Raw genomic sequence first — 26,878 nt, 5'->3', positions numbered from 1 at the left:
CATGATGAAGTAGTGTTTAGTGACAGACTATTCTTTTGCACGTGGAGGCAATCAACCAAAATGCCTTGATTGTGGCCTTCTGTTCACCTCAGTATTAAAATTGGCCTTGTGGAAGTAGTATGTAAAATTTGTATTGTGCTTTTGATCAAAGCACACCTTCTCCTTCAGAGCTAGTCCTTTTGCTGGTTTACAGAAATAGTTGTGGTGCACCCTGATTCAGTGGAGCTGGCTGCCCTCCTTGAGGCGTTACGCTGTCTCCTACTCTCTGTGCCTTCATTGAAAACTTAACAATTTTACAAAACAACAAATAATTACTTGGGTGTTCTGTGTGCATATGCTTACACAGATAACGGGATGAAGCACCAAACTAAAGGTTAGGATGCACAAAGTTAAGCCCTTTGAATATCATTTACAACTTAACTGAAAGTGTATACATGTGGTGTGCGCATAGTCACAGTTTGCCTGTTGAAATTTTCTGTCTCCATCAGAAATAGGACTTTTCAGCAACTGAAGAAGTATTATGTAAAAAAGATTTTTTTGGACGGATTTTTAAGGGAACAGAGCTTGGTTTGAGAGGTGCTGAGCAAGGGAGATGCCTGTTCTAGGCAGCTAGGGGAGAGGCAGGGACCCGTGACTCTAATATCCCACACTCTGCTGCTCTCTTGTTAAATTTCTGTTCCTAAAGTGTTGTCTCCAGACTCAAATCATGTAGACATGGGCAGCTTCACTGGATAGTTTCAGCAGCAGAGTTGTTTGACCGTTAGACAGTTGATTCTTGTACTATATTTTTCAGTTTGAGAATATCTTCAAAACACTGATGTTTTGCTTGTGTTCTGAATAAAATTTGAGAAACGTGTTTTGAAAGTGCTGTTCAGAGCTGGGCACCTAACTGATTTTTGTGCCTTTACAAATCTGTGAATTCACCCATTGCAGTTTGTGAGCCTGAATTTCACTCCTTAAATCTTGTCCTTTCTCTTTCCTTTAGGAGGTAGTAGAATTTAGAACTTCTTCAGAGAAATTGTTTGGCTTAGTAATGTTTGGTGGGACCTCAGCTAGATTCAGAATCTAGATGTCTCTTATGTTTTAAAAATTTCAATGCAGAATTCTGTGTATCCTTCAGTTTTGTTTTCAATATCTGTAAATGAAGGCTTCAGGTAATACATAACAGAGATTTAAAATACTTTGTAGTAGAAACAAAGGAGTAGGAGACACAAAAGGAGACACTTTGCAGTGGGAAACATAAAAGAGAGAATTTAGTTATTCTTTTCTACTGTGTGGTTGAAAAAGCAATGTAGTTCACCAAACCCAGTTCAGCGGTTTTCATAACAAGGAGATTTCCCTCTGTCTCTGAAACCTATGGCTGCGTACCTGTGAACTCACGCATTTCTTCCAGAACTGAGCCAAGGACCCAAAAAGTAGCAGCTTCATTTGGTCCTTTGCTTTGACTAGTCCATAGAAGTTGTCCATGCACAGAGAAGGTCCAGAGCTCTGGCAAAAAAATAAAATCATGTGGTCGACATTATTATATTGTATACAGGAAAAGTAGGCGGATGAGATAAAATATTCTAGCTCTTAACTTACTAAAAATCAGCACTTGCACTTTGCTTTTCCTGCTTTTTTACAGAACACTGAAAAAATTGCTAGTCTTCATGGAACAATTCACAGTATTTATTAAAATGATAACCTCAAGAGAAGAGAAAGTACATAAAAAATGAATAAAATAAGTTAAACATCCTACATAGTGGCAGTGATCTAAAACTGTCTTTACAAAAAAGTTGCGTAGTGGTTTACTTTTAGGTGACGTTACCTTTTAAGTGACATTACCTTTAAAGCTGAAATTGGTAGATTTTTCAGCAATTTCTAGGTTTGGCTCTCAACCTTAATGTAAATGATAGATGATTTCCCTTTAAAATTCAGGTGCAAACATGACAGAACAGAATGATGACTCTTCCTTTTTTTTTAACCTTTGTGTTACAACATGTTTGTTCTTTGAAAGCTTTGGCAGGTAATTTTCCCCATTAAAGGAGAAAAGCCTGTTTTTCATTCAGCAGTTTGCTGTTCCATCGCTGCAGAAACTGCCTGTCTGTTTACCAGGGAAAGGGATAATGTGACTTAAAGAAGATGACTAAATCCTATTCAGCAGGATCAGAGGGGGTGGCGGATGTTTGACATTTGCTGAGAGAAACTGTGTTAAGCGCAGAGGCTCTTCTGCGTGGTGGGCTGGCATAGCGAGGGGAACCTCTCCATCCTCCGAGGTGCAGCGTGTGTGTGTGCGTGCGCGTGTGCTGGCGCAGTGGCTGCTGCTGCGGAATTCCGGGGATGAATTACTTGGTGTGCACAACTGAAGGTGCTGTTTGCTTTACAAAACTGGTGCGGCGTGCCGCTGCCACTGACCTGAGAGAGGCAGCTGGTAGCTCTTCGTGACAGCTAGAGGTGGAAGGACCCCAATTTACGGTCCTCCCCCCGCCCCAAGAGATCCTTAGTCCATTCCTTTATAGTGGTTCTTTTGGCTCTCTGTCATCGCCAGAATGCTGCCCGTGAATGTGTGTCATGATTACAATAGAGTGTGGTAGCACCTAACAGCAATGAAAGCCCAGCGGGAAAGGCTACAAATTCCAGGGCTGACCTTGGAGTAAGTATTGTCTGTCTTTAATGTTTTAATGGTTTCTGCATGATGCCGGCTTTTGTGCAATCAGAAGCTGTTTAACATACATTTATGCTGACAGTCTGGGAGCACTGCAGCTCCACGTTGAAAGAACATGTTTTCAATGCACTGCAGTTGGTTTCAGCAAATGTGTGAGCCTGGAGCCGGGATATTGCAGTGTGTTTGGAAAGAAAGCATTTCTGCATATTTGAAGTTACTGAATCTCAGTGCATGAAACATCTTGTCAGCTCACAGGGGGAGAATCTGTCAGTAGGCCATGGTGTCTGTCTTTCTCTCCAGCTCTCTGTTACTATTTGTCTATCCCAGTGCTGCCTTTTAGAAAGGCCTCTTTCTATGCTGAAAAATAGAGAGCGCTGCAAGAAATTAAAGCATTATAGAAATGCTGTCTGTGAAAATCCATCAGGAACGACATGTATTTTACATACGTAACTGCACTAATGAACTGTATTGACATTCTAGAGGATTTCTGATAATTTCTGCAGTAAGTATGTTTACCTAATTTAGCAGTGTGTTTACCTGTGCTTGCTTAAAACTGATTAACTAGTTTGTGTGCTTTCAGCTATTTAGAGAGTAGCTAAATGAAAATGTGTAATTTTAATACATAGTGATAGTAAGTATAGTCTTTTATTCATAAATGCCAGCATATGTTTACCTGAGATTTGTTAATCAAAGCCAAATATTTATTTCTATACATGTATACATACATACCTGCAGTCTGCACTGACATGTCAGACATGTATGTATGCATGTTATAGCCACCATGAGAACTTGCGAATTTTATCTAGGTAAATAGATACGGTTGTGTCAGACCCTTTGGTACTCCCTGGGACTGCCCCATTCTTGCTGGAGAAAAAAACCCCAAACCCTGAATGCTGCAGATGCCTGCGGTAAAGTTATTCCGCTATGATATCTATTATCTCTGACATCTGCCATGTTTTAAAGAGAGGGCTACAGGTCAATGTGTAGCATAGCAAATAATTTATTCTGTTAATCACATGAAGGTGATAGAGCACTTTATTCAAAGGAACAAATGTAAATATTATATTGGGTTTCCCAGAACTATATTTGTGAAATGTCTCAGAGAAATTCTGCATTTCAGTCACATATCTTCTGCTAAGAGCAGTGTGTGTTAGCTGTGAGCAGGCTGTGCTCTAGGTATTTTTCTTACAAAAAGAGCATTACTAATTTCTCGTGAGTTTTGGAGGAGGAGTCTTACCAGAGACCTCATTAAAATGGTTTCCATGAATATAATTATACTTCTTTTAAGATGTGGCAATTTAAATATTTTTAAATCAGTCTTCATTGAATTATGTAATCATCATATAAGAGTAACATCACTACCTGCAAAGGATGAAAAAGGATTCGTGTTACTGTTTTTTTCAATGTATGTGTGCGTTTTTGTAATATGAGGTAATTGTTTACTGCCTCCTCCTTTTTCATGGTAACCTGACATAATTACACTTACTCTACCATATTTTGACAATATTTAAGACAGGTAAAATTAATAATTATATTTTAAATTCAGTATTGATCATTGCTTTTGCTAAAATGTTGTCTGAATATATTTAATTTTCCCATATATTACACCTTCTTTTGCCATCACACTTGCTACTTTCTGAGCTTGATTTACTTTTAGAGAAAAGAAAGTATCATATTTTGGTTGCTGGCATGTAATGATTCCCATAGAGTCATTCTCTCATGATTTGCCAGAGTCAATGCAGACTTAAGTCATGTCTCCCAAATTCTTATTTGCAATCATTTATAAAAGAGGATATCTAGGGGGAAAAAAAATCCAATTTATTCCTCGCACCCTGATTCTCGTGAATTTTCTTTCAGTAAAGTTTAAATGTTGAGACTAGAATTATGTTGTCTCCCTGAGAAATTAGCACAGTCTGTCTACTTTATATTCATTACTTGCAGAAAGCTATTTCAAAGAATATTAAAGATCTGAAATAAAGCACTCCAAATTTAGTAAATGTAAGAAGTAAGACTGCCTGTCATACACTGTGATAATTTGTTTTAACAGGTTTTTCTAGGTCTTAAAAAAAGCAAAGCTGAAAAGCAAGTTCTGTAGAAGAAATGGATTGACACACCAGTGTCATCCCATAGTGGGAATTTTTAGATCCATAGTACTAGCACATTTGATATTGGATGCCCAGAGTCTGTGCCATAACTCTGGCTCTAATGTGTTACAGTAGTGGAAATGAGGAACAATATGAGTAGCTACTAGGAAGTGTAGGACTTCCACTTGCTGTGTGTAGGCCATCCAGTAGAGGGAGGGAGATGTCCTTTGCCATGGGGTATCACTAGAATTTGATCACAGTAAAGTGACTTAGGGATCTCATTCTGGGGTTTGAAGTTAATATGTTGTTCTCATTCAGTGCCAGAGCTCTCCTTTTAACTATTCTGGCCTTAGGAGGTTCCTTGCCCACAGTTGTTACTCCACAGCAGTTCCCTTGCTCTCTGTCTGCTGCAGCCCTGTGTCTTTGGCCAGCTGGTGCCAGTTCTTCCTCCACCTGGATTCTCTCTGGATCAGTGACAGCTTCCCTCCGTGCTTCTGGTCCTGATGGAGGCTGGTTGTGGTCTGCATCACTTGCCTCCACCTCTTCCCTTGCTATGTCCCGGAGGAACAGCAGTGCAAGCACTGACGGTGCAGCACGGGACTGTTTCCCAGCCTGCAGTCAGTGAGGGCCACACTGACGGATGGACAAAAGGGGCACAACTGGGGGAAAACTACCAGCTATGCTGCAGCAGACCAGCCTGTAGTGGAGAATAAGAGACAGTGCTGATAAAGCTTAGAAATGCAAAACCACTTCTTACAAACCTGTACTGATCATACAGAAACGACCTTTCCAGTGCATGTTGCAGCAGGTCAGTGCAGTGCAGTAGAGACTGCTCCAGTGGAACAGCAAAAATCTGTTGTTTAATCCACATCTTTTTCCACAGGCCTTCATGGGCTGACTGGTATGAGCCTGGGTTCAGTTTAGCCATTTTTAGGGTGGTATATTGACCCATTGGGTCTTAACAGATCTTAATAGCTCAGATGTGGTGACTCTCAGATGTGCTGTTGTGCTAGCACGGCTAGTCTGCAGCTGAAACCAAGCCAGTTTTATACCCAGCTGCTGGGCTGCATTGGCAGCGTGCTCTTCTGTGCACCTAGTTCGGGGATTATGCAGGCACAGCCAGCAGCCAGAGGAATTTGCCCTGCCATGTCAGAAATTAACAGCAAGGCCCATCCTTATCTCAGTGTGCATGTCCCTGCCAAACTTTGTGCTCTCTCCAAGGCACCTCAAGAAGGAAAGATGTACAATGTCAAAAAAAAGTCATCCTTAATCTGTTCTAGAAGAGGTAGTATTATTCCTGCTAGAATGTTCAGAAAAGAACTGAATCAGGTATCCACCGAGAAAGGTATTGAAGTGAATGCATTGAAATCTAGCAAAGTGTTATGCAATTTAAAACATGAACTGGACCTAAATGTGCTTAGCATATTGGCCATCTGCATCTTCAGTGGGGACAGGGCAGGAGTGCTAGCAGTGGCTGATTGCAAGGGTCTAGTACATAGCAGAACAAATCCTTATGAAGGTGAGCTGGAAAAAGTTCCCTGTAAGTTTCTGCCTTCACTCAGTCTGCACAGAATGCAAAGTTGCATGGGTTTTTTGGGGAGATAGCTTCAGCAACTTGCAACGAAAGGCATGCTATTAAGCATGTTCTAAAAAAAGTTTTCTTGCAAATTTTATGGGGGCAAGTGCATGTGATAGCATGAGTAAATTTTTAAAGAGCATCTGTGAAATGTATCAGTGGCCTTCTGTTTTATTGAGAAACCTTTTGAATGGAGATGCACTTGAGACAACTTCTTGAAGGCACCTTTGAAGTAAAATGCTCAAGTAAGGGTTATATGAATGAATTGTTTATATCCATATCACATTTGTAAGGAAACATTTCATACTGAAATGGATGCTAACTAGGGCACTTCTAATTTTTAGTAAGTGTGCAAATTTTAGGCTCTCAAACTGGAAATTTTTATTGCAGTTTTCTTACTGCTGATGAAAGATCATCATCAGTTTTAGTTTTCCTTTTGTTTTTAATAAATCTGATTTGCATATAAAAAACTTTTAAAAAAACCTAAGATTTTTTTTTTAAGAGGAAAAAAATGTCTCATACATAATATGTCTGTTTGGCTGGATACCTGAAACAAGTTACCATTTTTCACCTCTCTAGGGACTTTGTACAAAAGTATTGTTCCTGGAGGAAGTCTAACCTAGTCAAGCATGTGCATCAGCACCAGTTCTCATGTTTGGTTTTTTTTAAATCAGTTTCATCTTAAGTCAGAAACCATAGCCACTGTCAATCACTTCATTCAGAAGGATGGTCATGTTTTGGTTATAACCGAAACTCCTTTCATAACTCCTACGCTAAAACATGCAACTCTTGCTAAACCTTCTGTTCACTAGAGATGACATTATTTTAACTTGCAGTCTCACCCCAAGGAGCCTGAGCCCAACCCCAACAAGTCCCTGCAGTCCATGCAGTCCTCTGTTCGCTTTTCATTTTTGGAGGTAAGCAAGTAAACTTCCGTTGTTGATGTTTTCTTCTGCATCCAAAACCTGACAATCAAAACATACTGCAAAGGGAAAATTGAAAAAAAAAATTAAGTATGTCTCTGCGATCCAAAATATGTTCTGAATTTAAGTGTTTTGTGGAAAAAACACAGGATAATCCATATTTTGAGACATCAAAATTGAGTACAGAGGCTCAAGATATTGATGCGTAATTCTGTGTTGCTTTGACTGCTTGCTTAGGAATGTATTGCTACTGAAATTTTTTAGTTTGCTTCCTGTCATCATACTTCAAATTGTATTCTGCTTTGTGAGAAGTTTAAGGTGAGTTCAGAAATGTGGGTGATTCATGAAACACATGGCTATTTTTTGCTTACCTGAGGAATAGCAGTATGCTTAGTGAGTTGAGTGATTTAGAAGAAGACAGTGATGTACAGTACACTGGTAGAACTGTTTCTTACTCAGGACTAGGAGGATTTTAAGATAAGCACTAACAGCCACATAGAACATCCTTCTCACCCTCTTTTTTCTTCTACTCCCAGGTTCATTCATAAGAATAATTATTTTTGATACTTACCAGAAAGGCTTCATGAGATCAGAAAATCATTGAATGATTTAAAAATACTATTAAATTCTTCCTGTTATGTAAAATTATCATAATAAATAATAATTGATGGATATTTCTGATACAGAGAAACTTCTTTTCCTTCTTTATTTTCTTTTTCATGTAGAAAATTAAATAGCTAGTCAGGGATTTCATAGGTGTCAGTCACCGAGGTTCTGCTCCATAGGGAAGGTGGTTTTTGAAATGCGTTACTAATGAGTTATCAATGCCTCATGGATTAAAAAAGAAACCAACAACAAAACGCTTCTAATTTTGGTCAAAGGTCTCACTTGACACTGTGAGGATGAGAACTACCACCTTGTTAAATGACATAATAAGGTATGTTTGTGCCTATTTGGTACCACCTTTTGAATGTAGTGTTGCTTGGATATGTTAATCTGCTTCAGCATACTTTAAAGTTAAAACCAAACTAATTTGTGAGAGTCCTTCTATCAAGGCTTCATGCAACACTGAAAAATGGAGCAATAACCTAATGGCTTGCTATGTGTTTCTGAACAAATATTGTAATTTTTTTATATATCCCTTTTTGTTAGGGAAGAGATAGTATGAAAATCCCTTATTTGTGCAATTTTCAATGTGATTTAAATAAACCCACTTTTTCTTTCTCAGTGAAAAGACTTTTGTGATACTTCTTTAATAAATTATTAGCAAAATCAGTATATTCTGTGGAGTTTATCGTGTTGGTATGGAATGCTAGGTAAAATTAGCATTTTCTAATTGGGTCTTTATTTTATACAGCCAGAACAAATTACTTCCCTCTGTGTTGAAGGAAGTACTCTTTTTCAAAATGTCAATTTTGTAGAATCAAAAAGCAATGTACAAAGTTTTTAATTTGCATGATCTGGATGACCTGCTGAACTACTTCTTCAGATGTGTGGATGTCCTGCAATGCAAACTGTGCTATGGACACAACCCTCAGTGTTTTTATAGTCTTCAGAACGAAAACCCTCAAGGCTTTTGTTTACCCTTGCTGAGCAAGCAAGAGACTCCCAACAGTGCCAAGTCTGAGCACTTTCCGTCCTATGCTGGAGGATGCTGGGAACAGACTTTTCAGATGTTTTTTGAAGAAATGGAGTAGAAATTATTGATATATGAAGACTTCCTTGATTCTGCTGAACAATGTTGAAGTTCATAGGGATTTTTCTTAGGTTCTTTTGTCCTGAAATTTATGTAAGACTCTGCCAGAATGGTTACTGTTTCCCTGGAATGGAAATTTTAGAAGTTTGATTAACTCTGAAATCTAGTGCTGTATTTGTCTATAGCTGTAGAGGGATGCTGGTGTATTGAACAGCAAATGTTTTAGGTATTAGTTACTGTTCAAGCTCGACCTAGGTTAACAGGGAAGAAGAAATGTTTTGGGTTTTAGAGGATAGAAGTAATTAGCATTTCCTGTTCAATTAGCTCAGTGCTCCTGTATGTGGGAGAAGAGGAATTACTTCAGTGCAACTGCTTGTGCTCATACTCAGAAATGTTAGCATGGGAGCCTTAGCAGAGTGGATGGATAGGATTTTCCTGTCTCCTTCTCTCTCTCACATGCTGTCTCATCTGCCTCATGGCCTTTGAGTTGCACAGCTGCTCCTTAGGCAGTTGTTTTTCTTAAAGTTCTGCTTATAGCAGTTGCCGCATATAGTAGCAGTCTAGAGGGAATGTTTTGCCAGCTAGATGATGAAGATCTTTTCAAAATAAACAGTAACATCCTGTGGATGGAAATACCTGCCTGCTGATGCAGTGTGAAGCTATCTTCTCAGAGAGGATGGGGAATGAAGAGGTTTTTCAAATCTCAGGAAGCTAGGCACACATTTACCATTATATTTGTATCTTCTGTTTGAGTCATCTGAAAAGTTGATCTGCTGTTGGGGGGAGAAATATGTGCTGTTTTAGTACTAATTAATAAAAGCAGCAGATTTTCAAGAAAAGACAGAAAATGATAATGTAAATAGCTGAGCACAGCTACTGAGATATTTAACATGCTTATGCTTCTGACATAATTTTAGAGTGTTTTTCTTTTCTGTGGATTATTTGGTGTTCTTTGTCATGGTAATGGGGAATGGAGTGGGGAAGGTATTAGAAAAAGACAAGAAGGAAATACTACTTGCTTGAAATTGTTGTAGCTTCTAATAAAAAGGATAAAGAAAATTGAAATAATAAATGAAAAAATGTAGAACATCATGCATTTGAGGTTGAACAGTAGAGAATAGTCAAAAAATGTAGTTTTGCTCAACTTTTTGCTTTACTGATGCCACTGATGCTGGACTTGGGGAAAAAAATCTCTAAGGTAGCATGTAATAATGATAGCAGTTTCTACTGCTGCCTACGTGGAATAGGGGTGACCAGGGGAGAATTCACATTTGCTGCCTTTGAGTGCTCTAATTCTTCTTCACGACTAGTGTAGGATGTGTGCTGGCTGATGATTTCTGTTTGCTTGAGTTGTGCATGGTATGTTGATCTGCTTTGTGATTCATTCCTGCCTTTGGACAATGTGAAGGAATTTACTACTTGTAGGCAGGATCAAAAAGAAGTTCTTCATACTGAGAGCTAATTTGAATTTCTCATCATCCTCATTCTTGGGCAGAAGGTTTCAGCTGATAAAAAGATTTGTTTTTACAAAAGAGAAAAAATTTCTCAAAAAAGAAAAGATTGTGGTGAAGTTTCCAGAAAGCCTTTACTGGGGAGTGTGAGGATTGCACAAGTGTCAGCTGCTCTACAGACACAAATGTTACTAACCTTCCCAAACTGGCAAAGAGATTGAAAGGATTAATTCTGAAGCCCTAAAAAAGAAGGTGGCAAGTAAGAAAAGTCCTTGTACATTTTTTTAATGGTTAAAATTTTTTATAGACTTTTTCTTGAGGAAAAATCCAGTTCAGCTCTCCACATCTACAACTGAGTTGGCAGGAGGGCAAATGAGGATTATTAGCTATACCTTTTGGTAATGTAGTCTTTTTTCTTGGGAAGCTTGTGAGGAGGCTGTTGTAAACACTGCATTTTACATGGGATCATCTTGTCAACTGATTACTTACGTGTTACCAAGAGCAGCAATTACACATATAACTAGCATGGATTAAATCTCATCCTATGGCACTGAATTGAAAGAAAAAAGTCAGTCACAGATAGCTTAGAGCTCTTAGCCATTCAGTATTAAGTTTTTATATCCATGAATTGCCAAAAAATGGTGAGGGCTCACATTTTCATTAAATGTAACCTGAATCTGTAATATAAATGAGTTACCATTATGAGCAAAGGAAGAATTAGTATCAAATTTTTGATATAATTTTATAAAAATAACCCTCTGATATTTAAATTTACACAAAACTTTATTTAAAGTGTCTAAATTCATATACTGAATTGTGGAATACAGAAATAAAAATCTAGTTGGTGTGCTCCTATTCTTCCACTTTCTCTGCCTACCTTCCTTTCTTTTCCCATGACATTCCTGCATTCCAGAATCAGAGAAAGACAAAAAGTGTAAAATAGCTGTCTTCTAAAGGCTGGATTGGTCTGTTTTATGAAACCATCAATGAAATGGATGGCTCCTGTAGAAAAATGAAGAGGGAAGTTTCTAGTGATTTTTTTAAATTGTTGTTCTGAAAGTGAGCATGTTTAAAGAGCTTTTAAATGTTTTCTAGCTCTGTATGATGCTATGTGCACATGTAAATCATATGCACCCGTGTGAAAAATATAACGGACAGCAGGAATTTAGTTTGCTGTCTGGCTTTTACATTACTGAAGGCAGTAATATATTTTTAAACTTCCCATGTTTCAGTGGGGAGGAAAGTGGTGTGAACAGTCTTTATGTGTTCTGCTGCACCTGAGCTGGGCTGGGGCACTTGGAGTGACTGCAGGGCTGGCGGGGGCAGCTGCTTTTGGCAGAACTGCCCCAGGGACACACATAGCCGAAATGATGACCAAAACCCCTGTCAGTCCTGTCCTTGGCCCTGTGCCATGAACATGTTCCCGCCCTCTTCTCTTTTAGCTCTTGTGGTAGTGTCGCTGCACCCTGAGCTGAGTCTCTACTGTGAGAGCAGGCCTGTTTTAGGAGTGGAGCAAGGGGCAGTTTCAGCACAGGGGGAGGGCAGTGGCAGTGTGTATTTGGGCTGGCACTCCACAGCCTTTGGCAACACTAGCTGCGTAGGAAGACCTGAGTAACAGCCAAGGTGACAACTGTTGTACACACTGGTTAATGATTAAATCCGGTGCAAGCATATAGGTAGACCAGACAGTGAATACTGCAGAAAAGGAGGTACTAATATTCTCTTTGTAATGGGGAGAGACTTGTGCAGAGATATAATGTGGTTCTCTCAAGGCAGAACAAAATTGTCATAGAAGAGTTAGCTATTAAAATTGGTCTTAGTCTCTTTACTTCTGTATATTTTACTGCAGAACTGGTACTTCTTGGATTCATAAGGTTTTGTAAAAGACATAGGAGGAGGACATATCAGAGGATGTCTCCTATCCCTGTGTCTGTGTGATACAGCTGCCATACCCAGGGATTCTCAAGCAGACATTGATCTTTAAAATTTATTTCTGCCTTTGCTTTGTGAGACCAATACAAAGTACATTGACTTTAGGTGTATGCTGAAAGATGAGGCCATTGATTTGTTACCCTGAAAGAGGAAGGTCTTGGGAAGGGCTGATGTGGATGAGGTGAAGAATCACTTGGCTCCATTTCTTTCTCAAAATATTAATTTTTGTTTAAAATTAGGAAAATGTGCTGTTTCGTGTCTCAGGGTAATCTGATTAATATCCATGAACATCTACCATAAAGCACAAGTTCCTCAAGGTGAAATAAATTAATCTTTGGTTTTCCCTTCCAAAAATAGTTTGCCTGCTCTGAAGTCGAAGTTATGTCCTTACTGTTCTCTCAAGTCTTTTTGGGACTACTTATTTAACCATCCAAAATACATTTTCCTCAGCTATTTCCCCCATACTGTGCCATATTAAGACTTGTGACAGCTCAAAGGGAAACCTTTTTTGTTGGAATTGCAGAAAATGAAAAATGAGAAACAATTTCATTGCATGTGTAAGATTTTTTTTTTTTAGAAGTGGGTTTTGAGGAGTGGTTAAGTAAAAGCAGCCCCTTACCAGGCGTAATCGCATGTGCTCAAATGTGCTGTTTTAACTTCAGCTTTTGAAATACTGTCAAAACTTTTATGTGTTCTGAACTCTGTAGAGTCACAGCAGAGGAGAAGATTTTTGCTTGTGAATCATCAGGATTTTGTTGACTGCTAGTCAGATACATCTGTATAGGCCTATTAGTGTCTTAAGGAGTTTTACCAGTGTAGATGAGGGTCCAATTGAGAATGGCAGGAGCTGCACAGTTGCCACTGGTGAACGCGGGGGATCCCCTGGGGGATCTTCATTGTCTGTTTTCATCCAAGAGGGATATAGGGATGTGAATTTCTGATCCCATATGGTTTTTTTGGGCTGGTGCTAAAGAAAGTATGGTTTTATGTGCCCCACACTGATGCAAAATCAGAGAGGCCAAACCTGTGTTGTTATGGTGATATTTTGTAAAGCTTCTGGAGTAGTATAAAACTTAAATTTGCTGATATCATCAAGATCAGGTTTTAAGTACACTTTTAATAGCTCCCAGAAGAAAACTGCATTCTTGTATATTTCTTTGTCTTATTCCACATAACCTTTTCAATTTAATTTGTGGCTTATACTACTTGATGTTGTTCAGAAGAAAGATTTACTTATATATATTTTTAGATCAAGTAAACCAAGAAAATAAGCCCCTTCTCCCTACAGCTTATTCCAACTTACAGGGACAGATAGCAGAATTTTAGAGACTTTACCAGAAATATAGATCTTTACTATAGTCCTGTGTTGTTATTTTTGTTTTTTAGTTCATGTATGAGGTGCATGTTGGAAATAAAGGAAGTTCTTGTGACAGTTATTTCCTCTAGTAGTCTGAAAGCTACAGACAGAGAGCTCATCTGAATAATTTTAAATGCCAATTTGTTGATCTCTGCTCCCTGAGCTCTCATAAAATTCTTCCTAAAGCACTTGTGTGCTAGTTTTAAGTCTTTTGGCCTTTCAGGTTGTATTTCGTGTGTACTATTGAAGGTTAAATTTTGAAGTCAGTATGTGAGGCTTTCTAAGCATTTTCAGGAGGCAATATGAATTTGAGTTTGCAAATAACAGTAATTGTGGAGTGGTGCTGTAACACCACACTGAGTCTGAAGACAGTTTTTATTTTTTATTCAAAATATTGTTTGAAAAAATGTCTTTCTAACAACTTTGAAGGCTATGCAGTAGTAATAGTATAGTAGTAATAGTAGTCATAGTAATGACTTGAATGGAGATTTCTTGAACTGCTTTACTGCTTTCTACAACAGAGAATGAAAATATTCTATAAGTATTTCCCCATGAGATATTCTCTCATAGTGTTCATTTTTACCGTAATTTGATGAGTTACTCAGTAGAGTGTTCATTGGCTAATCTGAATGTTTTTGCCATACACAGATCTTAAAGATCTTGAAGACTTGGTACAGTCTCATTTTGTAATCCAAACCTGATATTACTTTGTAGAATTTTTTTCATACATTCAGTTAAAAAAATCTCCACTGCAAAAGTTGTTAATACTTATAAAAAATATGCCATACCTAAAAACAGAAACTGGAGGAGGGGAGGGAGGATGGCATGGAGTAAACTGCAATCCAAGAAGGTGGTTAAAATTTGAACAACTGATCACATTCTGTATTAAGAAAGTAACTCTTAAGACAGATCTTGAAATATACTTGAAAATGGATAGTCTGGTCTCTTCCTATGCTGTCATACTAAAGAGTTTCATGTACTTGCAAATTACCTGCTAACAGCAATCATTAGTCACTGCAGTGACTGTGCCTGTTGACCTAGAGGATTTGCCTGTGAGATGGTGACATATCTATTAGTAATGACTGTGAATATGCTGAGCCTCAGTTATCTTAATATGAATGTACAGTTCAGACTTTTGTTGTATGGCTTCATAGTTGGCTTAATCTGATTTAATAGGAAAACATTTAATACATTGTGAATTCAGGGTCCCTTTATTGTCCAAAATGTGATTGTCTGTAATCTGTTGCCAGTTACTTCTTGCAGATAGAGAGAAACTACTAAGTTAACCTACCAGTTGTCCTTTATTTTTCTTTTAACGTTGTCAGTGGTTCAGTTCCAGAAGTATTTACTGAGGTAACTCCATTGCTGTTATCGCAAATCCACAAATTCTGCAGTCTTTTGCAGCACAGTGACAAATTTCAGCTAGTCCTTGCATGAGTTGCCAAAAGAAAAATCCTGAATTCTTGAGATGGAAATTCTCAACCTTGCTTAGTGCCAGTGCTGCAGCATTATGTTGCATCTGCATAATTTTATCGCACCTTGATAAAAATAGGTGCAGGACAGAAACCAGCATTGCATGTATCAGCCTGCCCTACAACACACAATTCCAGCAGAGGAAATGCTTGGAGACTCTCAGAGATTTAAAGTGAGGAATGCAGAAGAAGGAGGTATACATTGGAAATCCACTGCTGCCCCTGCAGTGGCCTTTTTTGAGGGCCTCATTATTTCTGTTGTACACAACCCAACTTGTTTTCACTGCTGTGCTGGCTAAATTGCTTTGCAATGAAAGTCGGTGATCCCTTAGGGAAGGTTTCTTGCTTTGGTAATAGCTTATTCACTATGGAAGTGGCAACTTCACAGCTGCAAGTTCTGAAAACACTTTAAATATGAATTTGTGGGAACAAAGTGGTAAATAGGAATGAAGAAGCATGAGACTGAGCCCCTTCAGAAGCAGAAATCTTCTCAGTCCTTTTGTTTTTCAGAGATCTCGTTTCTTCTCTTGCTTGCCACTGATAATTTCAGAAGAAAAGTATACATGTAGGTTCTTAGAGGTGGTGTCTTGCAGCTGTAGAAAACAGAGGAATGTCACTAAACTGCTGTATTTGAGACTTTGGCTAGTTTGTCATCTTGATCCATGAGCTGCATCAGTGGTTAGAACAGGGAAGGCCAGTGCTCCTGATCTGAAGAGCTGTTCAGCAAAATAGTCTCTTAGACTATCAATACCCTAATAGGAGAGAAGTTCCCCTGCATGTTGAGGGGAAGGACACCACATGGCGTGATTTGGGCACAGACTGATCAACTTTCTCAGTGTCTCCATCGTCTGGTGTGAGATGAGATGCAGCTGGGCTGTTGTATATGCGCAGAGCCAATGTAGTGAATGTAATCCTGAGCAACACTGAGGAAGTGATTCCACCTCCATCTGGGACACCACTTTTCTTAGAAGGTATTGGAAGCTAGTCCTGGGCTAGAGCATAGTGATGGGAAACAGGAGGTATTGAGGAGCCTGATGTTGGAATAACACTGACTTGAAGGTGGCCTTGTCTCCATCTCCTGGTAACCCAGCTTTCACACACCAGTGTGTCAGTTCGTGGTAACCATTCCCTGTTGGGGGTATGACAACAATGTCAGCATACATGTGATTCTGTGCATCTTGGGTGTATGTTGATATGTCTGGCTTTGATGAGCATGATGACTTGCTGAGCTTGTACTAGAGCAGTCTGATACTCAAATCCACAGGGCACTCTGTGGTAAACCTGTTACCTTTACAGACTTAGGGGGAGAATGACCCAGGTCTGCGAAATTCTTTCCTATCAATAAGAAAGCTGCTGTCACAGTGCAAAAGCATCACAGCATCACTCCTCTGTTCATGCCAGGAGTGATGGATGCTGCTTTTTCTGTTCTTCAGGACCTGCTGCTGGGAGAGACCAGCAAGATCCTCGTTAGGCTAGAAAAGGGGAGGTGGTTTGCAGTTAGCAGCTTGAGCACAAGAACACTTCAGCAGAGCAAAGCTGATGGGAATTTAGAGCTTCAGGGCTATATAGCAAAACAGTAGTGTATCTTACAGCCAAAATGTGCCTTGAAGTAAGAGGGAGAGGGGGATTTCTCCAAGAGGGGTTCTCAGATGGGAGATGCCATGATAATGCTTGGCTAGGAAGGTAATTTTTCAAATTGATCGAGAAGTAAATGGTGACCAGAAACAGGCCTAAAACTTGCACACAACAAAAAAGGCTGTAAAAGATGTCCGTAGGACCCCGAAGTACAGCCACAACAGTCTGGAAGGAATTCCTGTCATATTTTAAAAGTTGTAGTCTGATTGCTGGAGTTATGTTGGCAAGTGCACAGGAACACATACTGTTGAGTTTGGGAAGGCTGTTGATGCTCTGTAACTTCCCCAAATGATAAACCCAAGAAATAGCTGTAAAAATTGCTGTAGTACCTGAGAGAAGAGGATCATGACAAGTGCTGGTGTAGATAATTATCAGCTGAAGCCAGTCTCTTTCATTATAAACAGTCTGGCATGTTCCTCCTTTACTTTCATACTGCTGGTTTTTTGCCAGGAGAACAAGAACAGTCCATGCACGGTCTGCCACTGGATTGATGAAATCTGCTCCTCTTGTGCATATGTAGAAGTGTGCAAGCATGGGTGCTGAGGAACAGCACAATAGAGAATAGGCTGGTTTAATCCTTCGTCAATATTAGGCATGGTTATTAATAAATTTTGCAGAATTGAAGTGTTGCATAATTTTTGAAAGAACCAATCCCTCTACAAAAAAATAGCAAAATACTAAGAATAAATGAGTATGCTGATTTGAAAGAAACATACTAGATAATTTTATACACATAGTTCAAGCTCTTTAAAATTCATGGTAAGCCATTTTCAGATGTGACTGGGGGTGGTCAAAGGGGAGGCTGATTGACTAGTAAAGGGATTTTAAAATTGGTTTGGGTTTTTTTTTTACTACTGGTATATAAAGAGTGTGTATTTGCAGTAGTAAATGCTTATAAGTCTGTATTGTATCAGGATATTGATATTTCTGTAATCTCACATCCTCCACAGTTACATTAATGGAATAACCAGGTTTTCTGATATCAATGAAATCAGGATGCTTAGTGATTTGAACTGGTATTTGAAAGCTGAGCAGTTAATCCCATCTTTTCTGCTAAGATTGATAGAGTTTTTCAGGATGCTGCAGGTATAAAAAAGCTAGTGTGGGTTGTGCTGATCCCCTACTTCTTGTCTTACATAGCTTTGACAGAATCTTGGTGACGATTAAGGTGCTGACTGTAGTTCCCTTGTTATGGAATGCTGATGTGTGCTCTCAGTCCTACAAAACCAAACCAAAATTTTTTCCTCACTTTGGAGCTGAAAGGTAAAATTCTGTGACTTATCACAGTGTCCTCCCCGACTCTTGTCATTCTCCCTAATGTGCATGTCAGAGAGATTTAAGACTGTTTCTTGACTCTTGAATCCCTTTCAACTTACATTTATATAGTCTTTGCCTGTAGGGAGGCAGGAATTGTAGAAATCACTCAATACTTCTGAATCTATGGAATGGTCAGCCTGAAGAAGATTCCCCTTGTTACCGTCTACTTCTTTCTTTCCTCTTTTTATTTTTAGTATGTGAGCAATTAAAGCAAATGTTTCTGGAATTACCTTCACTGCACTCCCAAGAAGTAGTAGGGCATTTTACCTTTGCTTTACAGGGGGAGAACTGAAGTTTAACAGATTAAATAATTAGATAACAGTAGGTCCTAAACCCTGAGACACCTTAGCCATAAGGTAATTTTTAGTATTTTGTCCCTAATTTTGAGGATTTTCTCTCATGTTTTGACAAGCATAACTAACTAAAATAGTCTTTACTACTCTTGCACTTCTAGGTGCTTGCTTTTCATTTTGTTTCCTTGAAATCACCTTCTTTCTATGTAGTTAATTCTGCTGCTTTCAGTGGTGCTCTGTTTGGCAGCCATATAATCTGCACGTACAGTTCAGATTATTCAGCTGCAGTACCATCTGAGGGACAGAATAGTTAATTGTTCAGAAAACCCCACAGACATAAGAGTATGTGCTGAATGTAATTAGGGTTATTCAGAAATTTAGATTTAAACTGGGGGGTGTGCACAGAAACACACCTATGGTTGTTTATTTAGCCTTTTGAGGAGGAGAGCATAAAGGGTGATGTGTAAAGTGATTTAAGGCTGTTATCAACTTGCAGAGTGGTGTGCTCAGCTCATTGTTTGAAATACCAATGATAACGTTAATGGGCAGTGCACGCACATAATATTCTTCTTCTTCTTAGGATAATGTTTTCCCGTTTACTTCTTATATCCCTGAATTCCAGTTTGCCACCTGGCAGTGCATGGGGTGCTCCATCTCACACTGTTCTGCTGACAACAGATCCATCACACTGATCAACTGAAGCATGAAGCCAGATGAGCACAGGGAAAGCTCAGGAAATGCAACTACTTGGGCATATACTGCAAAGCTCTGAATTTTTGCCACCTGATTTTTATTCACAGTGATTTAAATCGTGATTCAAAGTATGTTTAAAATATGTTAAGTAAATGCAGTACTTGCCAATGCTGGGGAGGAGCATTTTCATTTCCTTGCTCTGACAGAGACCTATAATGGATCTGTAGCCATCAGTCTTGTGCTGATTGGGTGATTAATTTAGGAATTAATTGTGTAAATATTACAGCTGGTAAAGTTTCCTGTCTCAGTGAAGATAGCATTTATACTGCATAATGGCTTTTAAATTCAGTATCACAGGAATTGATATGTTTAGACTTTGAGTGACAGACTTGAGAGCTTCACTGTGCTGACTTTCATTAAACCTCCTGCGTACCCCAAGAGGTGTTTTAATAATGAGGGAAGTTGCAATTCATGATGACATCTTTCCCAAAGCTATCAGGATTCAAAGCTATCAAAAAGGACTTGAGCTTGATATCTTTCCCTAGTGAGTAGAACACAGAGAATCCCTGAAGTATGTTACTCAAATTGGTGAGTATGGCAGTGGGATGTCCCCCAGGGCAGAGCTGAACATGAGGAAATGGCTCTATATAAGAACTAGTATTTCTCTCAGAGGAGTATATTTTTTGGGATTCTTCAAACCAGAAAGCTGTGGTGGCATGACAAAATGTTCCGCTTAACTGTGGAACAGTAATAAAAGTAGTGAGTGTTGGACTTCCTTTTTTATAATTAGCAAGTTACTAAAATGAAACTAAACCAGAGAAACTTACAAATACTGAACAATCTTTTTTTAAAAGACATGTATCAAACTGACTTTTAAACTGTTTCCCTTAAAAAAGAAGAGTCAGATATGAATGTTTTCATCTTTAAAAGGCAGAGAAAGATTATATGCTGTATGTAATGTTTATACAGACTACCAGATTTATTTGGTTTTAAACTGTAAAAACCACGATTTTAACTTTACAGTGTAAACCCCAAAAAACTTCTCTTAAAAAAAAAGTTTTCTACAATTGAATTAAGATTTTTTCTCAAAAAATACAGCTTAGTTGACTGCAGTTGTGATTGTATGACAAAATCTAAGTGCATACTGTTTTAGAAGAATCATTATATCCATAGTTTCTCAAGAAATTGTTTAGGAATTTCACCTTGACCCTTAAAGATAATGCCATTTACCACATAGGCTATGGCTGTTATTTTAAAAAGGTGCTTGATAAAATATGATGGTGTCAGGAGAACCTCTGAGTATGTGGTCTGGGCTAGTGCAATAAGATAGGTCTCTTAAGGGTGTCATTGTTTCACGTGAATGCCCAAAACCGTGTATCTCAGTCTGAGGAGACTGGAATGTTTGCTAAAGAGGATGAGTTATAAGATAGACCAAACTCCTCTCTCTCAGCGATTGTAAATTCAAAATTAAGGGGGCTTTAATTGAGGAAGTGTGGAAAAAACAGAAGAAATAACATATATCTTATTAAAAGATATATGTATGTTGGCAAAAACAGTAACAGAACACAAAAAAACCTAGACAGTAATCCTAGGGGAAAAAAAAAAAGTCTGACTGAATCCTTCTCTGTCCTTCAGCGCAGTCCTAACCGTGGCCGGCAGGGGGCGCTGTTGGGTCACTGGAGGTGCAGGGCCTGCAGTACCCTGTGGTGGCCGGCAGGGGGCGCTGTCGGGCTCTGGCGGTCACCACATGGGGGGGAAGGGGAGCGGTCCCGGACTGCGGGAGAAGCCGAGAAGGAAATGGGGGACCCTTCCCTCAGTGGGAGGAAAAAGGGAAGGGAAGCAGTCCACTCCCATGGGACTCACTGCTGTCCCAGGTGACGGCGTCTCAAAACTCCTCCCTTCTCTCCCGCGGGCACACAAACTCTCTGATGAAACACAGCAGATCCGGGGAGCGGGACAGCCAGGCAAGTCGAAGCCAGCAGTCCGAGCTGACCAGGATGAGAAGCCAAAAGAACCAGATCCAAGTCCCTCTCCCCAAATGCCTGCAGTCAAGACCCCTGTCTCCCTCCGAGAGTCAACTCCACCGTCTGCCCCTCTTCCCTCTGAACAGAGCCAGCCCCCCCTCCTCTCTCCCCAGCCTCTCTGATGGTCCATCAGCGAGAAATGCAGTCTGGCAAGCTAGTTCCTTTGTAAGGCTAATTACCTCCCTTCCCTATTCCAAACTCTGTTTCTCTTACAGGGAATCAGGGAAAGAAAAATTCCTCTCTCAGATTTATAACCTATAACACCATGGAAAACTTCACTGTGGCTCTTTACATATCTGTTAGACAACACAGCTACCTTTACATTTGTATCGGTGGTACTGCAACCACAAAAATGGTAAATTTGATTTGAAAAAATGGTGCGATCCTCTTAGGATGCTGCTAAGTGCTGGCAAAAGGGCACCTGAAGAACAAACGAAGCAGGATGGGTTAGTACTAGATACTTAGTACAGTATTCCTCCTGCCGTCCCCTGGTATTTGTGATAATAAAGTCAAGATCCAAGCACCATAGTATCTGGAAAATTATGACATTTTTATTAGATATTTTCTGTTTCCCTTTCTGGACTTGCTTACCACATAAAGCAGCACTTGTGAAATGTAGTAATGCTTCTCTACTTGCCAAGATAAATGTAAATTCAGTGATTAAATTGGGAAGTACTTCTTTTACATTTTCTCATTAGTCTGTTTGCTAAATTAGCTCAGAAGGAGAAGCTAATCTCTACGTCCAAAGCAAATAGGTAGCATGGTTGTTAACATGGTTGGCTCATTCCACTACAGACAGCAAAATGTTGTAATAAAAACAGCATTGCCTGATGTGAATTCTGATGCCTGATGCAGATGGATACACAATATATTTAACTTCCAAATATATTGTGCATAATTTTAGAACCTTTCAGAAATGGGAAGCGATGTGGGACCATTGCTTTTCCGAAAGGTGTTTCTGTTAAATGAGCTATAATAAACTAGAGCTGTGGGAGATTTTTTTAGGATTTTGCACACTACTTCAGAAGTGTTTAGAGTAATAGTGTTTATATGTATTTATAAATGAATCTAAGAAAACTTAGAAATTTGGCAGACATACATTATACACCCACAAAATACTTCTTACTGTGATTTCTTCAACTTATTTTTACAATGTATGTCCCACAGTGAAAATCGTGTGCATTCACTAGAGGTACTAAACATCAACCACTAGGGGAAGCAAGATTTCAATTATTGTAAGTAAGAGTAGTAATAATAATAATTACTACATTTAAAGGACTGAATAGACCAATGAGATCTTTTATTTTGACATCATATATAAAATAGGCTGTAGAGCTTGTCAAGAGTTTTTTTTTTAATCCACCCTCCAGTGCTTATTTGAAGTTGATTAATTTTTTAGATAGAAAGACATATATAAGATTTACAGTGATGGGAAATCACACGGTCTTACAATGGGTAAAATAAAAGAATTTAAAACTGCTTTTTTGTCTGACTGCTGCAGATTGAACCGCTAACTCTAGTATCTGTGAGGGAGTTTGATGGAGTCTGCTATTCTTATGACTTGTCTCCTTTCTTGCTGGGGATACACATTCTAAACAACCAAGGTTCTCGAGCAGACTTGACTAAGTGAAATAAATGACATTTTTCAAGTTGCACACTATGGTTCAGATTTCATTATAACTTTTTTTTTTGAACTCCTGACTTTTTTATGACCTTTGAGATCTGTGGGGTGTTTTTGTGCTTTGATACGACTTGATGGCTATCAAGGCTAATGATGCATGTTGTTCAAACAAGGCTGCTTTATCCAGTGATAAACTGTCTTGTTCCTGTGATTACTTACTTCTTTTATGTTGTTTGCTAGAAAGGTTATCATATTTTTTTCCAGATCATTGATAGCGCAATTAATTGTATTTAACAAAAGACATAACCCTGTATGATCCACTAGAAATGGTTAATGTCCAGTTACTTTTTCAAATCTGTAGGTGAGTTTTAATGTTTCCCTTATCACACATAAATTTTTGTATTATGATAGTTAACTTACTAAAACACAGTGAGAAGATGAGTTGAATGTTTTACAAATGTCTCAATGTTTTGTCAGCTGAGATGGTTATTGACTGGACTGGAAATCTTATTTGAAACAAGATCTGTTTGGATAGAATTGCTTTCCTGTGTGAAACTGTGTTTAGTGACAGTAAGGAAGTTACCATACCTGAATTCACTACTGACAGCAGCTAATATCCTGTTTGTCCCTTTAAAGGAGTGTTATGAAATGACAGCTTAGTTCCATTGTTGTAAAACTGAGCTATTCCAAGACATTTTGAAAGTAGCAATAATTGAATGAGCAGTTTTGTTTTTGCCAGTTCCTTTGTTACTCATTGGATAATAACTATCTGACTAAAAAGGCTCAACTAAACAAAACCAAACTCCTCTCAAGTGATCTGTGAACTCAATTCTCATCTAACATTCCTCTAAGATGTTGATGAACTGAGAAGCATTTGTTTGTTGCGAAAAGATGTGATTTCATAATCTTCCTAGCCCATGAAAATGGAAAAGGTGCATTAAGGCAATCTTTTTTCTTTCCTGGTTCACAGACTTACCCTTCTATTTCAGTATGAGGCCTATACTATTAGGATTTTACAAGTCTTAGGATCTCTATTGTCTGTGCTGTTGCTGGGGAACTGCATTCAGTGTACATCTTGCTATAAAACTGATGAGACATGAGCACTCTGGTAATGCCTTTGGGCAGTGATTCCAGAAGGTTTTCATATGTTTTGAAAAATTCCAGTGCATATTAGTGTAATTGTCAGTGTGAAGATGATAGGTTAGATAACTTTTGGATTGGAATATTATGCGCAAAATATTGATTTAGTATTCGTATTGCATTGTGGTTTTAAAGATATACCTTCAGCTTTCAAAGTATTTCGTTGTGGTACTTAAAATCAGTGATCAGTGTTATATAATAAGATGTTTCTGGGGAAGAATTTTTATTACTGTTAATTACTGGAAGTAAGTGTTGACATTTAGAAATTAGACTTTTCTAAGGATGCCTTTTATAAGCTTATTTTTGAAAATTTAATTTTCTTCAAAACAAGGGTAGATTAGTCACCTTGTGTGACTTGTGTGATTTTTTTATCCACAAGTGAATATAAAAGGGAAAATTTAATGATTCTTTTCACTTGTTTTGTTACATGCTAGCTTATGTAATTTTTTGTGATATATATAAGTCATCATCCTACTTATGTAGTAAAACATCTCCTAAGAGATGAAGTAGCCTGAGTTGCTGCTTGTTTTGCAAGTGGCTATACAGCTGAAAACTTAAGCAAAAAATCCCATTAAGGACTAGCTTGCAGGTTCTTAGCTGCTGTGTTTTATTTATTTTTGACAACTGCAGAATTCAGTGTATTAATTAGATACTGAGGAAAGTTGCTGAACATGCCAGTAACATGTTGTTACAGGGAAATTGTAGGTAATTGTCAAGTATGCATTTATCAATATGACATAGATCTGTTCCTAATAACTTCAGGTTTTCATATTTTTTAACATTAAAATCTTTATTGTTCAGGGTTTTTTTGTCCAGTTCTACATGGTGGAGGTGAATAAATTGCAGTGGCTTAAACACACAGTATATCTGTTGAGCCTGTTGAGGCTGTGTTTCTGAAGGGTAAGCAGCACTATCAGTATTGATAGTGAAAGCAGCTCCAATTTTAGGGACAGCTGCTGCAAAAGAAGTGGTCCAGCTGCCTCTGCCTCTCTGCCTGGCCATTCATTCCATCTGCTTCCCTTGTACTCTGTCTGATCCTGGGGTGTCCTTCACTGAGCTGATTGAGCTCACTGTGTTGGGAGGCAAGCTGTCCTGTTAGCAGTTGTGTAATACTGATAGGCTTGCAAAACTTCACTCTCCCATGAAGTGTTCGTTTTTAAATCAGGCGCTTTTCTGTCATGGAAAATCACCAACTGCAGGCACCGCTTTGGAAGCTATGTGGTTTATTGATAGGCATTGCAAAGTCTTCACCATCACTTACATGTTGTGCTCTTAAGTATAAGGCCTATGCTCCCCTTTATGAAGTCTATAATTTGTATAAGGTTGTTGTGGGACTATGCTGGACTTCTCACACAGCTCTTCCCTTCATTTCCTTTGTCGGAGTCTCTGTAGTGCCTTAATATGCTTATGTCCAGCAAGCACTTGAGAAAAATAGTTAAGTCTCCTTGCTTTCACAAGGAGACAAACAGTGTGAATGAGTAGGAGGACTGTGTATGTACCTAACTGTGCACAGAAAGCCAAGGTGAAATTATGTTTGGATCTACAGGTCATCACAAGTAACTCGGGGAGCTGTTGCTTGTGAGTAGTTTGTTCAAGGTCTAGAGATGGAATTGCAAGGGATTTGACCATCTACCCACTGTTTGAAGTGAACAGTGTTAAGCACTGAATGTAGAATGAGACACTGATGTGATTATGTGCCCTGGTTCCAGCCAGGTCAGAGTTAATTTTTGCAGTAGCCAGGAGGGGGCATGGTTGAGACCTAGTGGTTATTCTGTACCACCTCCTGACGTTTTTGGGGGTGGGAGAGAGGGTCTCTTCTGGATCAGGTAATATGGTGGAGGGAGCAGTCAGGTATTTTTGGGAGTGAGAACTTTTATGTGAATCATTTGTTTCTTGCACCCTATTTCATTAATAATGTTGCTGTTACTGTTCATTTTCTTATCTCACTGCTGTTTACAGTAAATTGTTCTTAACCTGTGTTCTTATCTCAACCTTTTGTACCTCCAGTTCTCCTCTCCATCCTGCTACAGGGGTTGGATGGGGAGGGGGGAGCAAGCAAGCGGCACCTGGTTTGGAGAGTCTCAGTGGGAGCATTAAATTGAGGAACACCATTCCTAAGCCACAACAATATAATACTCTCTGTTGCTATATACATGAGTAGAAGCTGTTGCCTAGAATTTTTTCACTCCTTTCTGCTTTTGCAAAAATCCAGCTTTTCAGATCATGAAATGTAGATTGCAGTATCTAGGTCTGTGTAATGGCTTTTGGTATAATCATCTCTGGTTGTACATAGAAAGGTTAAAATCTTTTTTTCCATCAGAATTTGTCTACTTGCCAGCAGCTATCATATTTTTTCATGTGGGTCTTTGCCCCCAGTATGATAGCTAGTCTTGCTTAATTTTTAAAAGTTTTTAGAGTATATTTCAGAATTGGAGGCTTCACATCACGGTTGATAAAGTGGTAAAGATTTTCACAAAGAAATCATGAGTTAAATTACGGTCCTACAAGAGAAAAGATTGGTAATTTTTGGCCTTCATGTAGAATAAAGTTTGACCTCCATGCTCCATCATCACCCCCACACATGATGTGCTTGACAGAGTTATAGAAACTGAACTGCTTTTGTTACTCCAACTGCCTCTTGGAAGAGTGAGGAGAGGGGAGGGTTTTCAAGGCACTGGGGACACTGAAACTTTTCCTGTGTGATAGATGGAAGATTTTGTTTTTATTCTTTAGCCAATGCTTTTCAAAACATCAGTTGGGTATAATTCCCTTGTTTCATGCTTATATATAGTTCTTTCTCCAAACATGCTATTTACAGGCAAAAACTTGTGTACATAGCAGAGAAGATAAAGTAATGTAGTACATGGAGGAAGAGGTGTTTTGTGGTGCTTATGTAGAGATTTGAGAATTTCCCTCTTAAGCAGTTTTAAGAAAGGAGAGTTGCTGGCCATGTGAACCTTTAAAACTTAACGCTCAGTACGCTCAAGCATGCCACAAAAGGAAAACAAATGGATGAGAGT

The 26,878-nt window shown here is 38.8% G+C and overlaps 1 protein-coding gene across 3 annotated transcripts in view; it reads left to right on the top strand.

Moving 5' to 3' along the window:
- MAST4 (microtubule associated serine/threonine kinase family member 4) overlaps positions 1-26,878 on the top strand; it is a 292,441-nt gene that overhangs the window by 158,309 nt on the left and 107,254 nt on the right. Inside the window, exon 1 of one of the 3 annotated variants that reach the window (XM_051788340.1) lies at positions 991-2,632. The exons of the other annotated variants lie outside the window; for them this stretch is intronic. Within the exon in view, the coding sequence (XP_051644300.1) occupies positions 2,586-2,632 (47 nt within the window). The 5' untranslated portion in view covers positions 991-2,585. Of the gene's footprint in view, positions 1-990; positions 2,633-26,878 lie in introns of those variants that run through there. 3 annotated transcript variants of the gene reach the window in all.

Source organism: Manacus candei, unplaced genomic scaffold (genome assembly GCF_025592945.1).
Source record: "Manacus candei isolate 608988 ecotype Guabito, Panama unplaced genomic scaffold, ASM2559294v1 h1tg000024l, whole genome shotgun sequence".
In the NCBI taxonomy this organism is placed as follows: domain Eukaryota; kingdom Metazoa; phylum Chordata; class Aves; order Passeriformes; family Pipridae; genus Manacus; species Manacus candei.
The sequence above is the reverse complement of the archived record's forward strand: the minus strand, read 5'-3'. Positions and strand labels throughout refer to the sequence as shown.